Source organism: Lonchura striata, chromosome 27 (assembly GCF_046129695.1).
Source record: "Lonchura striata isolate bLonStr1 chromosome 27, bLonStr1.mat, whole genome shotgun sequence".
Lineage (NCBI taxonomy): Eukaryota > Metazoa > Chordata > Aves > Passeriformes > Estrildidae > Lonchura > Lonchura striata.
Genome location: NC_134629.1, coordinates 4,654,062 through 4,666,424, shown reverse-complemented (window position 1 = coordinate 4,666,424; position 12,363 = coordinate 4,654,062). Strand labels below are relative to the sequence as shown.

The 12,363-nt window shown below is 57.9% G+C and overlaps 1 protein-coding gene across 1 annotated transcript; it reads left to right on the top strand.

The window, feature by feature from the left end:
- The first annotated feature begins 601 nt into the window (after nt 1-601).
- On the top strand, nt 602-10,935 carry EIF4B (eukaryotic translation initiation factor 4B). The gene is made up of 15 exons (XM_021543931.2): nt 602-683; nt 3,725-3,862; nt 4,706-4,914; nt 5,968-6,084; nt 6,278-6,332; nt 6,486-6,629; nt 7,058-7,168; nt 7,324-7,491; nt 7,871-8,105; nt 8,556-8,674; nt 8,754-8,964; nt 9,618-9,685; nt 9,976-10,063; nt 10,157-10,211; nt 10,751-10,935. Exons 1-15 carry the CDS (start codon nt 671-673, stop codon nt 10,826-10,828), a joined length of 1,809 nt encoding a protein of 602 aa, XP_021399606.1. The 5' UTR covers nt 602-670; the 3' UTR covers nt 10,829-10,935.
- The last annotated feature ends 1,428 nt before the right edge of the window (nt 10,936-12,363 follow it).

Below are 12,363 nucleotides of genomic sequence, written 5' to 3'. Positions count from 1 at the left end.
CCTCGGGTGTCAGTAGACCGGGGGTGTTGGTGCTCAGTTGGGTCACGTGCCCCGGGGTGCCGGAATCGGGGGTCCCGGGGGGCTGCCACGTGTGTCGGTGTCCGGGGATCGCGGTGCCTGGGGCTGCCCTTGTGTGTGGGAGCCCGCATGCGGGGCTCCTGGTGTCGGGGGTCCCAGTGACCGGGAATTCAGGGGGTGTCAGTGCCCGGGGGTCTCCGCGTCCTGAGCTCGGGGCAGTGACGGTGTTGGAGCATCTCGGTGTCCGCGCTGTCACCGCCCGGAGGTTGCGGTGCCCGAGAGTTCCGAGCAGCCCGGGTGGTGCCTTGGGTGCCGGCGGCTGTGGGAGTCGGCCGGTGCCCGGGAGTGTCAGTGACGGGGGTCTCGGTTGCCGGGGGGTGTCAGTGCCGGGGATCTCGGTTGCCGGGGTGTCAGTGATCGGGGTCTCGGTTGCCGGGGTGTCAGTGACGGGGACCCCCGTTGCTGGGGGCTCCCGTGCGCTCCCGAGGGTCCCTCCCCCTCCGGTCCCTCCCCCGCAGAACCATCCGGGTCCAGGCCCCGCCCCGCCTCAGGCCACGCCCCCGAGATTCGCCCCGCCCCCTGACAGGGCGCGACGCTCGTGGTCACGTGACGCCACCATCCGGGTCCTTTGCCTTCTCTGCCTCGTCCCAACATGGCGGCCCCAGGTGAGCGCTGCGCCGCGGGCCCGGGCCCCGCCGGCCCGCGCGGAGCTCCGCGGACACTGATGGCGGCACCAGTGGTGGCCCCGGGGCTGCTCCGAGCCCCGCCGCTGGCGGAGATGGTGCTGGGGGAGAGACGGTGGCGGGAAAACCGGGGGAAGCGGCGGGAAAAACCGTCCCCCCCCCCTTTCCTCCTCCGCCGCGTCCCCTCAGGGCGGGCGCGCGCCCTTCCCCCTCCCGCCCCCCCCCGCCACTTCCCATTGGCGGGGGTGCGCGCGCGGCCTGTGATTGATGTGCGCGCGCCAGGCCCCCCCCCCAGCACCCCCCCCGTCTCCCATTGGCGGGGGCGCGCGCGCCCGGCCGGTGATTGACGTGCGCGCGCCCGGCCGGTGATTGACGTGCGCGCGCCGGGCGCGGCCCGACGCGTGCGCGCGGGAGGGGGGAGGGGGCGGCGCGCCCACGTGGCCGCGGACGGGGCTCGGAGGGGCCCCGGTACCGGGAGTTCGGAGGGAGAGGTGGGGTCAGCCCCCCGCCATTTGCCCGCAGGGGCTTCACCGGGACCCCCTTCCCGGGCCCGCAGTGCCCTTGAGGCTCCTTGGGGTTAGTAACAGGGGAGGCGGGGCAGGATGTGACCCGTCCCGGCCCCTCCAGGGGTCGGTCCCGGCGTGGGGGGCACGCCAGACTTCCCCCGGTTCCAACCCGGCTCTCCCCTCCATTCTTGGGCCCATAGCATCCCCCGGGATCCCCGGCTCTCCTTGGAGGGGGGGGGGTCTCGCTACCCGGGTGAGCACGGGGGGTCTGGAAGGTGCTCCCCACCCCAAGGTTCAGTGTGTGCCACCTGGATCCTTCCTGTCTCAGCGTTCCCTGGGCCTCAGGTGCTTTCCACACTCTCAGCAGCGTCCCTGGCTGGTTTCCTGGGGGAGCTCAGGTTGGTCACCCTGGGGCAGCTCTGAGGGTCTTGGGGCTCCTGGATGCCAAGCTGGGATTCCTGTAGGAGTCCAGGAACGGCCCTGCACTTCCCTGAAATCCACAGTGGGGAGGGAAGGGATGTACTGGGAGAAGATGGAGCCATCCCAGGGGTCTCGCATACCACCACTGCCTCCCAATTCCCATGGGAAAACACCAGTGGTGGTTCTCTCCGTGCTGGATTTCCATGGAATAACACATTTCTAGGCCATTCTATGAGCAGTCCCACCTCCATCCTTTTTATCCTCGTTAAAGCTCTTCAGTTGATTAATTAATTATTATCCCTCACCAGAGATATCTGACAGGAAGCTCTGGCCATCCAAAAATTAATGATCTCTCCTTAAAAAAAAAGAGGGGAATGTTTTTCCAAGCCTTTCTCTTTCATGTCCTTGAAACCCATCAGTTTTCCTTCCCCTGGGACCACAATTGACCTCCCAAAAACCTGACTGGGAAAGGAGGGAAATCCACCATTTCTCTGGGGCTCCAAGACTCGCTGGCTCCACCCAGAGGGATTTTTCCTGGAAAATGCAGCGGTTTTTGCCAGGAAAGGTCCCAGATCCAGCAGCAGAGCTGCATGAGGGCAGCATTTCCTTCCACAAGGAGGGAAGAGCAGGAGAACTGTGAATTCAAACCCACTTTCCAGGAAATAGCCCAGTTTTGCAGGAGGGTCACAGCACGTGCCTGGGTGTGTCCTTGCAGGGGATGGGATGGGGACAGTTTTTCCAGTGGGAATAAAGGGGGCTGGGGGATGGCTCGTGGCTCCTGGCCCCTCCTAGTGCCTCCTGTCCAATTCTGGTGTCCGATGTCCCAGTCTGGAGCCCCATCCCCTGTGTCTCCTGTCCCTATCCCAGGTCCTCATGTCCAGCTCCTCATATCCCATCCCAGTGCCCCATGTCCCATCTTGTGTCCCATCCTGTCACTTCCTGTTCCTTCTTGGCTGCCTCCTGTCCCATCCCAGTTCCTCGTTTCCCATCCTGGTGCCCCACATCTGTTCCTGGTTCCTTCTGTCCCATCTGGTTCCTGTCCTACCCTGTGTCCCACCCTGTTGCCCTCATGGCCCATCCCAGCACCTCATGTCCTCTCTCAGTGCCATATTCCATCCAAATGCCGTGTGTGCCGTCCTGTGTCCCTTCCCAGTGCCTTCTGTCCCCTCTCAGTGCCTCATGTCTCATCTTGTGTCCCATCCTGTCACTTTGTGCCCCATCCTGGTGCCTCATGTCCCATCCCAGTGACCTCTGTCACATCTTGGTGGCTCCTCGCTTCTCTCAGCTCCATGTGTCCCATCCTGACATCTGTCTCCTCTTGACTCCTCTTGTCCCATTCCTGTGGCTGCTGTCTTATCCTGGTGCTCTGTGTTCCATTCCAGAACTTCCTGTCTCATCCTGGTGCCTTGTGTCCCATCTCATGTCCCCTCCTGGCACCTCCTGTCCCGTTCTGGCTCATCCCGTCCCATCCTCATTGTCCCATGTCCCCATCTGTCACCTTCTGTCCCATCCCAGGGCCTCCTGTCCCATCCTGGTACTCCATGTTCTCTACTGTTTCCTCCTGGCTCCTCCTGTCCTGTCTCGTGTCCCTTCCCAGTGCCTCCTGTCCATCCTAGTTCCTCCCATTCCATCCCAGTGTCCCATGTCCCACCTTGTGTCCCATCCTGTCACCCTGTGCTCCATCCCAAGGCCTCATGTCCCATCCTGGTCTTCTGTCCCATCCCAGTGTCTCATGTCCTGTATCCTGGTGCCTCACATTCCATGTCAGCTCCTCGTGTCCCATTGCAGTGTCCCATCCCCGTGCCCCATGTCCCATTCTAGTGTCCTGTGTCCCACCCAGTGTCCCCAGTCCCCTCTACCCCTGCCCTATTCCTGTCCCTGCTCTCATTCCACCTATTCCCACTCTGCTTCCCTCGCATTCCCACTCTTTTTCTGACCCCTTCCTGCCCTCATTCCTGCCCATTCCCTCTCTCATTCCTGCCCATCCCCACTGCCATTCCCACCATTCCCACTCTGATTCCATTGGTATTCCCTCTCTGTCCTGCCTATCCCCACTGCCATTCCCGCTCTGATCCGTGTCTCCGGTTGCTCCTGCAGTGGCAGCGAAGAAGAAGCCAAAGAAGGGGAAGACGCTGACGCTCACGGATTTCCTGGCGGAGGATGGGGGGGGCGGGGGGGGCCCCACCTACATCCCCAAACCTGTGAGCTGGGCCGATGAGACCGACGACCTGGAAGGTGAGCGTGGCATTCCTAGAGCCAGGATTCCCAGCTCTGGAGCTGGCATTGCCAGCCCCCAGAGCAGCATCTGCAGAGCGAGGATGTCATTCCTGGAGCCGGGACAGCATTCCCAGCTCTAGGATTTATATTCCCAGCCTCCAGAGCAGCAATTCTGGAGCCAGGATAGCATTCCTAATCCCCAGAGTGGCTTTCCAGCTCTGGGATTGGCATTCCTAGTCCTAGGATTAGTATTCACAGAGCTGGAATAGCATTCTCAATCCCTGGGGACCATTCTGAACTCTGAGATTGGCATTCCCAGCTTCTAGACTGTCATTCCTAGCTCCTGGAACATAATTCCCACCTTCCCGATTGGAAGGCTCCAGGACTGGCGTTGCTAGCTGCCCATGGCACTCATAACTGGAAAAATCCACTGGCTATTCCTTTTTTGGGGAATAATGAAGATGGGTGAGCCATGCTAGTTTTTCTTAGGGATGAGGCTCAGTGTCCAGGAAAGTGGGGGAGCAGCAATGGGATGTTGAGGGTTTTGGGGACCAGATTCACCAGAGCTTCCCACTGAGCCAGGCTGGAATCCAAGCCAGAATGAATCCTGGAAAGCCATCCCATGGGATTGCCTGTCCCTGCCTTGGCTGCTCTGGATGGCTTCAGGGCACCTTTTCCATGGATTTACCAGTGCTGCCAGCAGTTGCCTCCGGGTGGCTCTGGATGACTCCGGTTTCCTCCCGCTGCCTCCTTGTGGGTGGGATGTGGGATGATTTGCTGGCTCCAGCTCTGGATGCCCCGGTCAGCTCCAGCTGGCTCCAGCCAGGCACAGCTGTGCCCACATCCCGGATTTCTCCGCAGTCTCCACCATGTGGCACAGCAATGACGACGACGTATACCGGGCGCCTCCGATTGACCGCTCCATCCTTCCCACGGCCCCGCGCGCTGCCCGCGAGCCCAACATTGACAGAAGCCGCCTCCCCAAATCCCCTCCATACACGGCATTCCTGGGAAACCTGCCCTACGACGTCACAGAAGAGTCCATCAAGGATTTCTTCCGAGGGCTCAATGTGAGTGACTTTCCAGAGCGGGAATGCTGCAGGAACCCGGCTGGGATGCAGCTCTCTCTCCATTGGGCACCCGTATCCATTACCACGGGGTGTTTTCCTGGGATGTGGGTGTCTGTAGGTTGATCCTGAGAGAATCCCTTGATTTCCCAGCCATGGATCAGCCATTCCTGCTCCTCCAGGGGGATTGAGAAGCCTCCCGTGGGGGGTTTCCCTGTGGAATTGGGTGGAGGTTAGACTGGGGGGTGGCGTGGGGCAGGGCAGCTGGCTTGCTCCCAGGTGGAAAGAAAACAGCATCAGAAAGCTCATGGATCACATAGAGGTGTTGAAAACGACAAATTGGGAAAAAACAGTTTATTCCCATTTGAACCAACCCTGCTCTTTCCCCCTCCAGCTCTGCACCTGACCTTGGCCTTCCTCATTCCTTTTCCCTCTTTCTTGGCATTGGTCATTCTTTAAATATAATTCTATGGATGTGTTGTGGATTCTCTTTTGGTCCAAGCAAGAGCCTAGCTTTACAAGAGGTTTCCCATCAGAAAATCTATCCCAGGAAAATCTAAGGGATACTTTGGAGACCCCGTGACCCCCCATAAGATGTCATTTAGAAATGTGGCTCCTGGCATTTCCCAGGGCCTAGATCAGAAATGAGCAAGGAGCTCCCACACGTAGGGAGCCAGAATCCAGGGAAAGGAGGTTGTGAGCTGCCCTGTGTCCACGTGGGACTTATGTTGGACACATCCAATGCTGGTTGTCCACTGGGATGAGCTTTGAGATGGCTCCTGCTTTCCTGAGCTTGCAGAGCATACCTGGCCCTTCCTATTGTTCCCAGTGCAGCTCCCAGAGCTGGAATTCTCTTCCCAGTCCCTCAATCCAGAGATGTTGGAAAGCTCTGTGGTGTTTGGGGTGGGACACCCCTCTTCCTCCTCATGCATGGGGAAGCCCCTCAATCCCTCAATATCCATGAGTTGCTCCATCCCAGATCCTGCCACCCTTCCACATTCCCCTTTGGAAGCCAAGATCCTGAGGGGGGCTTCCCTGCCTTCCCTCCATTCACAGATCAGCGCTGTGCGGCTCCCACGGGAGCCCACCAATCCTGAGAGATTGAAAGGCTTTGGATACGCGGAATTTGAGGATATCGATTCCCTGTTCCAGGCCCTGAGCCTCAATGAAGAGGTGAGTCCAATCCCAGCTTCCAAGAGCACATCCCAGTGCCTAAAGGGGCTCCAAGGGCCTGGAGAAAGATTTGGACATGGGCCTGGAGTAATGGGAAAAGGGCAAATGTCTTCCAGCTGGAAGAGGGAAGGGTCAGGTGGGATATAGGGAGGGAATTCTCAGCCCAGCACTCACTTCCCACTGTTGTTCCCAGTCTTTAGGAAACAGAAGGATACGAGTGGATGTGGCGGATCAAGCTCAGGATAAAGGTGAGTGTCCAGCTGAGGACACAGATCAGGCAGGGTAGGGATTCAGGGAGAGTGGCCAAGGGCCCAGCCCTGACCCTGCCCTCTTTTTTTCCTTAACTTTTCATCTTCATTTCCTTTCCCTGTCCTTGTCCCTGTGTCCCTGGCTCCCAGCAGACCGGGATGATCGCTGCTTTGGCAGAGACCGGGATCGCTTCCGGGACTCAGAGCGGTTCGAGAGCGACTGGCGCGCGCGTCCAGCTGCTCCTGACACCTTCGATGACTTCCCCCCGCGCCGGAGTGACGATGGATTTGGGGACAGTAAGTGAAGAGAATGGGCTCAGCATTGCAGGCACTCCTCCTTCCCATGTCCTGGGAACTAGCCTTGTCCCAAGATCCAGGGCACCTGACACTGCTCTGCCTCAGATGAGGAGCCACCTGAGCTCGTTCATTCCCATCTGGGGTCCTCATTCATTCCCAGAACTCAGTTCCACCTGGAGCTAATGTATTTCTAGAACTCATTCCCCCACCCTGAGCTTGTTCATTTTCCATTTGGAGCTCATTTGTTCTCAGCTCTCATTCCTACTCCAAGCTCATTCATTCCCAAACTCTTCATTCCCACCTGAGCTCATTCCCAGTTTGTAGGGAAAAATGGGGCCTCCTCCTTTCCCATGTGGAGCAGTACTAGGATTTTTCTCCTTCCTCATGGAATCTGTGCCTATCCCAGTAAAACCCCATCCTGCTTCCAGGATATCGTGATCGCTATGATGACCGGTATCGGGACGGGCCACGGCGGGACATGGATCGTGGTTTTGGGAGCCGGGATCGCTACGATGACCGCAGCAGGGATTACGACCGAGGTGGGAATTCCCAAGTGTTTTCAGGGGAAAGAGAGAGTGGGAGACCCCCACCATGGCCAGCGAGTAACGGAATCCCCCAAATTCCTAGGCTTGTCGCTGGGAATCTGAGCTGCATGATCCCCAGTGACTCTGAGATGATCCATCTCCTTCCCCAGGCTACGATTCCCGAATAGGCAGCGGCCGGAGAGCCTTTGGAAGCGGGTACCGCCGGGACGATGACTACCGTGGCTATGAGGATCGTTATGAGCGGCGGGATGACCGGATGGATCGGTGGAATTCCCGGGATGATTACGGCCGGGATGATTTCCGCCGCGAGGACAGAGGTGGGGTGGGATCGGGGCTCTTCCTTTTGGAAAGGTTGGATAGAATGGGAATGATCCCTTGGAAAAGGTGGGATGGGGTTGAAAGGGTGTCTTGAGAAAGATTTATCCCTACAAACTGGGAATGAGCTCAGCATAGTACAGGAATGATCCACATGAAAACATGGGAAGGACAGACAATGGTCTCTCAGGAAAGGTGGGTTAGGTTGGAAATGTTGCCGTGGAAAAGTAAAAGAGAGTGGGAATGATCCCTTAGGAAGGATGGGCTTGGGAAGGGGATGATCCCTTGAGAATGGTGGGATGGGACAAGGATTATCCTGTCAGTCCCAGGACTGTTCCAGGTGGGATTGGTGCCTACCAGGATATCCTGGCTCGTTCCTAGGTCCCACCCAGAGACCGAAGCTCAACCTGAAGCCCCGGAGTGCTCCCAAGGAAGAGGAAACTTCAGGAGCTCCTGCTGCCCAGTCCAGCCGGGCCGCTTCCATCTTTGGGGGGGCCAAGCCTGTGGATACAGCGGCTCGGGAGCGGGAAGTGGAGGAGCGGCTCCAGAAGGAGCAGGAAAAACTCCAGCGGCAGCTGGAGGATGACAAGAGGATCGACAGACGGCCCCGAGAAAGGTGGGAATGGTGCCTTGGGAAAGAGGGAGTGGTCGCAAAAGGTGGGAAGGGCTGGGAATGGTCTCTTAGGAAATGTGGGATGGGTAAGGAATGATCACTTGGTAGTGTTGGGATGGGCGAAGAATGATCCCACCCAAAAGGTGAAGGGGGTAGGGAATGGTCTCTTGGGAAAGGGGGTATTGGCTAGGAATGATCCAGTGGCAAGGGTGGGGATGGGTAGGGAATGATCCCCATGGAGGGGTGGGAGAGGATGGAAATTATGCCTCAGGAAATTCAGGGCTGATCCCCACAGAGAGATGGGAGGGACAAGGAATGGACCCCATGGAAAAGTGGGATGGGTGGGCATGATCCCTTGGGAGTGGTTCGGGTGGGATGGTGTTCATCCTGTGGGAAAGGTGGGATTGGGCAGCCCTTTCCCAGTCCCCTGATCGTATTTCCACTCTATCCCAGGCATCCAAGCTGGCGAAGCGAGGAGAACCAGGAGCGATCCCGGACAGGCAGCGAATCCTCCCAGAGCGGCCCCGCGGGACCCCCAGGAACGTCCACGGGCTCTGGCCCCACCGGCCGGAGTGAGTCGGGATCCGGGGCGGCCGGAGCGTCCTGGCCCAGGGCGGCCAGCAGCTGCCACACGGATTTGTGTCTCCCTAGCCACACGGAGGAGGGAGAGCGAGAAATCCCTGGAAAATGAGCCCCTAGGAAAAGAGGAGGAGCCACCCTCACCGCCCCCCAAATCTCGGGAGGAGAAGCCAAAGGTGATGCCAGCGCCCCCTCCCAAGGAAAATGCCTGGATGAAGCGGAGCAGCCAGAACCCCCCTGGCAATTCCCAGAGCTGTGACTTGGAGCAAGCCTCCCCGACCAGGTGAGTGTACCAGGAAGGAGTTGCCGGGGGGGCCTTTTCCAGCCCAAAGCCTTCCATGAATCCCTGGCTTTCCCTAGTGGAGAACCCCAAGGGCTGGGAGAAGGGGAGAGACCCTGACTTCCCAGGGGTGATCCTGTAGTGTATCCCAGCATTTCTGCCACCCATCTCAACCTTTCTAAGGCCCATCCCAGCGTCCCTGTGTCACAGAGATGTTCCTGTGCACCATTCCAGTGTTCTGTGGTCCATTTCATGGAGTCCGTGGCACATCCCAACATTCTTGTGGCCCAGGGATGCTGCTACCACACATCCTGATATTACCGTGCCCCATCCCAGTGTTCTGTGGCCATGCCAACACTCCAGCCCATGGAGGCTCTTCTGCTCATCCCAACCTTCCTGTGCCCCCTTCCACCATTCTCAGGTTGTTCCTGAGCTCCATCCCAGCATTCTTGTGCCCGATTCCAAATTTCCTATGGCTCAGGGATGTTCCTGCGCCCCATCCTGACATTCCCAGGGCCTAGGGATATTCCAGTGCCCCATCCCAATATTCCTAGGCCCTATCCCAACATTCACATGCCCCATTCCACCATTCCTAGGAATGGGGCCATTCCAGGGACCCTCCTGATGCCCTTTCCCCCCATTTTCTCTCTCCCCAGTGGGGGCTCCCCTGGCCCCTCCCCCCCTGGAGATGATGGGGGCCCCCCCAGGACCCCCCAGAGGAGAGGTAAGACTAGGAGGAAGGGACTGGGAAAGCTTGGGGTGGGTTTTGGGGATTTGGGAAGTCTTGGGAGCACTTGTGGGGCTCAGAGGGTGTTAATGGGGTGTTTGGGGAATTTTGGAGGAGCTCAGGGCTTTCCAGGGGGCTCAGGGGGAGGTTGGTATCAGGGGATCTGGGAGGGTTGAGGAGTTTTGTGGGGGAGTTTAAAGGGGTTCAGGGGGTTCCAGGGATGTTGAGGCCTTGCTGGGGGGTTCAGGGGGTTTTGGGGCTGTAACCCCCCGACCCTTTCCCTGCAGAGGAGCTGAAGCCGGAGGGGGGTCGGGAGAGCAGCTCCAAGGGCCGGAGCTGCAGCCGCGGCCCCACGGGAATGGGGGACCCTGAGAGGTGAGACCCTCCCAGAGCCCCCTCCGGAGCCGGGAAACCCCCCCGGGCACCGGGAATTTCCCCGGGCATTGACCTCTGACCTCTGTTCCTCAGGAGGGACCCCCGGAAGGAGCACGAGCCAAAGAAACTGGAGGAGACCCCCCCCTCCGTAAGGATCTGGGGCACCCAGAACAGGGGAGGGACCCCCCTCAAATCCCGGGTTTGGGGGGTTTTGGGGAATTTTCACCATAACTGATGCCCTATGCCTCCAGTTAACAGGGAGGGCTGTAACTCCTGTTCGGGGTGAGTGAACCCCCAGGGGACTTCAACCCCTCAAATCTCATTTTTTGGGGTATTTTGGGAATTTTCTGCTTCACTGCCCCTCTCCCTCTGCCCACCTTCACAGTTCAGCCTTGAACAGTCTGAAACTCCCTGGGGGAGGGCTGTGAACCCCTCTTTTTGGCGTGCATGACCCCCTGGGGGTTTTCATCCCCTTCAAATCTTGTTTTTTTGGGAGCTTTGGGAGTTGTTTTTTTTCAACAGTGACACCCCCCTGGCCCTCCCAGCTCAAACACCCTGGCAATTTTGGGATTTCTCTGACCCTTTCTGAGGGGCTGTGACCCCCTGGTTTTGGGATGTGTGAGCTCCTGAGGATATTTATCCCCCTCAATTCCCATTTTTGGGAATTTTTCCTGGTTTTCCCCGCAGTTCAGCCATGCCAGCAAATACGCCGCGCTCTCTATGGATGGGGAGGATGAAGGTGATGATGAAGAAGGAGCTGAGTAGAAACTTCCTCCCCCTCTTCCTCCTCCTCAGCTGCTGCAGGAACCTCTGGAGATTCCCAAAAATCCCAACCTTGATCCAGGCGAGACAGAAATAAAGCCTAAAACTCATCAATTCCCTCAGCTACAGCTTCTTAAATCCTGAAAACAACCCCACACAGAACGCACGGGAATCACCCCAAAATCAGCACAGGGAGCGGGAGGGGTAATTCCAAGAGTTTTCTTGAAAGAAAAGCAGCTCCTCCCTCCTTGTTTTCCATGGAATAAGGGGTGAGGAAGAGCTGGCCTTCATCCTCACTGGAGCCCCTCCAAAACAGGGATAGGGAGGCAACCAATCCCCCCCAAATCCTCCGGGGTCTGGGATCCCCCTCTGCCCCCCTTTTTCCTCACCTCTGGAATGTTGATTTCCCCCTGGGCACCTTCATCATCCTCCTGCTCACAGGTGCCCCTCCAATTCCCCCACCCAATTTTTGGGATGCAAATCCCACCCTTTACACAGGAAAACCTGAATTTCCACCCCAGAACCTCAAGATACTCCGAGATTTTGGGATTTGGGGTGGGCTGTAAAATTGTGTAAAAAGAACCTTCCCAGAGGTTTTGGGAGGTCCTGGGGGAGTTTTGGGGTCCCCAGGGGGGCGTTTTGGGGTTCTCCCCCAGGTTGGGGGCTGTTTTGTTTTCTCCAATAAAATGAGCTGAAAAAGATCCAGAAAGGCCCCAGATCTTTCTGCCCTTCTCCTCTTCACCTTGAAGGGGAACAGGGCAGTTCCCAAAGCCCTCCAGGGGGAATTTCCTGTCCCGACATTGGCCTTCCTCTCTCTGGGCTTCCTTTTTCTTTCTTGCATCCCTTCTTCATTCCATCTTTTCTCCTTCCTCATCCTTCATTCCTTTCTTACTGCCTTTCCTCCTTCTTCATGTTCCTCCTTCCTTCCATCCTCTTGCTCTTTCTCCTCTTCCTCTTCCACTTCCTCACTTCTTCACTTCCTCCTCCTCTATCATTGCATCTCCTGCTTCCCCTTCTCCTTCCTTTTTCCACCTCATTTTCTTCCTCTCCTTTTTTCTTCTTCTCTGTCCTTCCTCTCATTGTTCCTTCTCCTTCCTCCTTCCATCTTCTTCCTCCTCATCCCTATTTCTTCATCCTCTTCCTCCTCCTTTTTAATTTTTCCTTCACCTTCATTCTGATTCTTCTCTGCATCCTTCCATTCTTACTCTTCCTCCACCCTCCGCTGATTAACGGTAATTAATTTGGGGTAATTAATTGGGGATGCAGGCACATCACCGAGCCCCGGGATCCCACCCCCTACCCCCCGCCCTTCCTCTTTCCCGGCTCTTCCCAACCGCTGGAATGCTGGAACCCGCCTCCCCCACCGCTGGAATGCGGCCCCCCCCGGGGCGGCTCCGGCCCCACAAAGGGGGGTCTGTCCTGGCCAGGGTGAGGGGGGAGGACCCCAAGGGCCGGGAGAAGGGGACCCTGACAACCCCAACCGGGAGGGGACCTATCAGGCCCCTCAATCCCCTCTACACACCTCAAGTCCCTCAAAC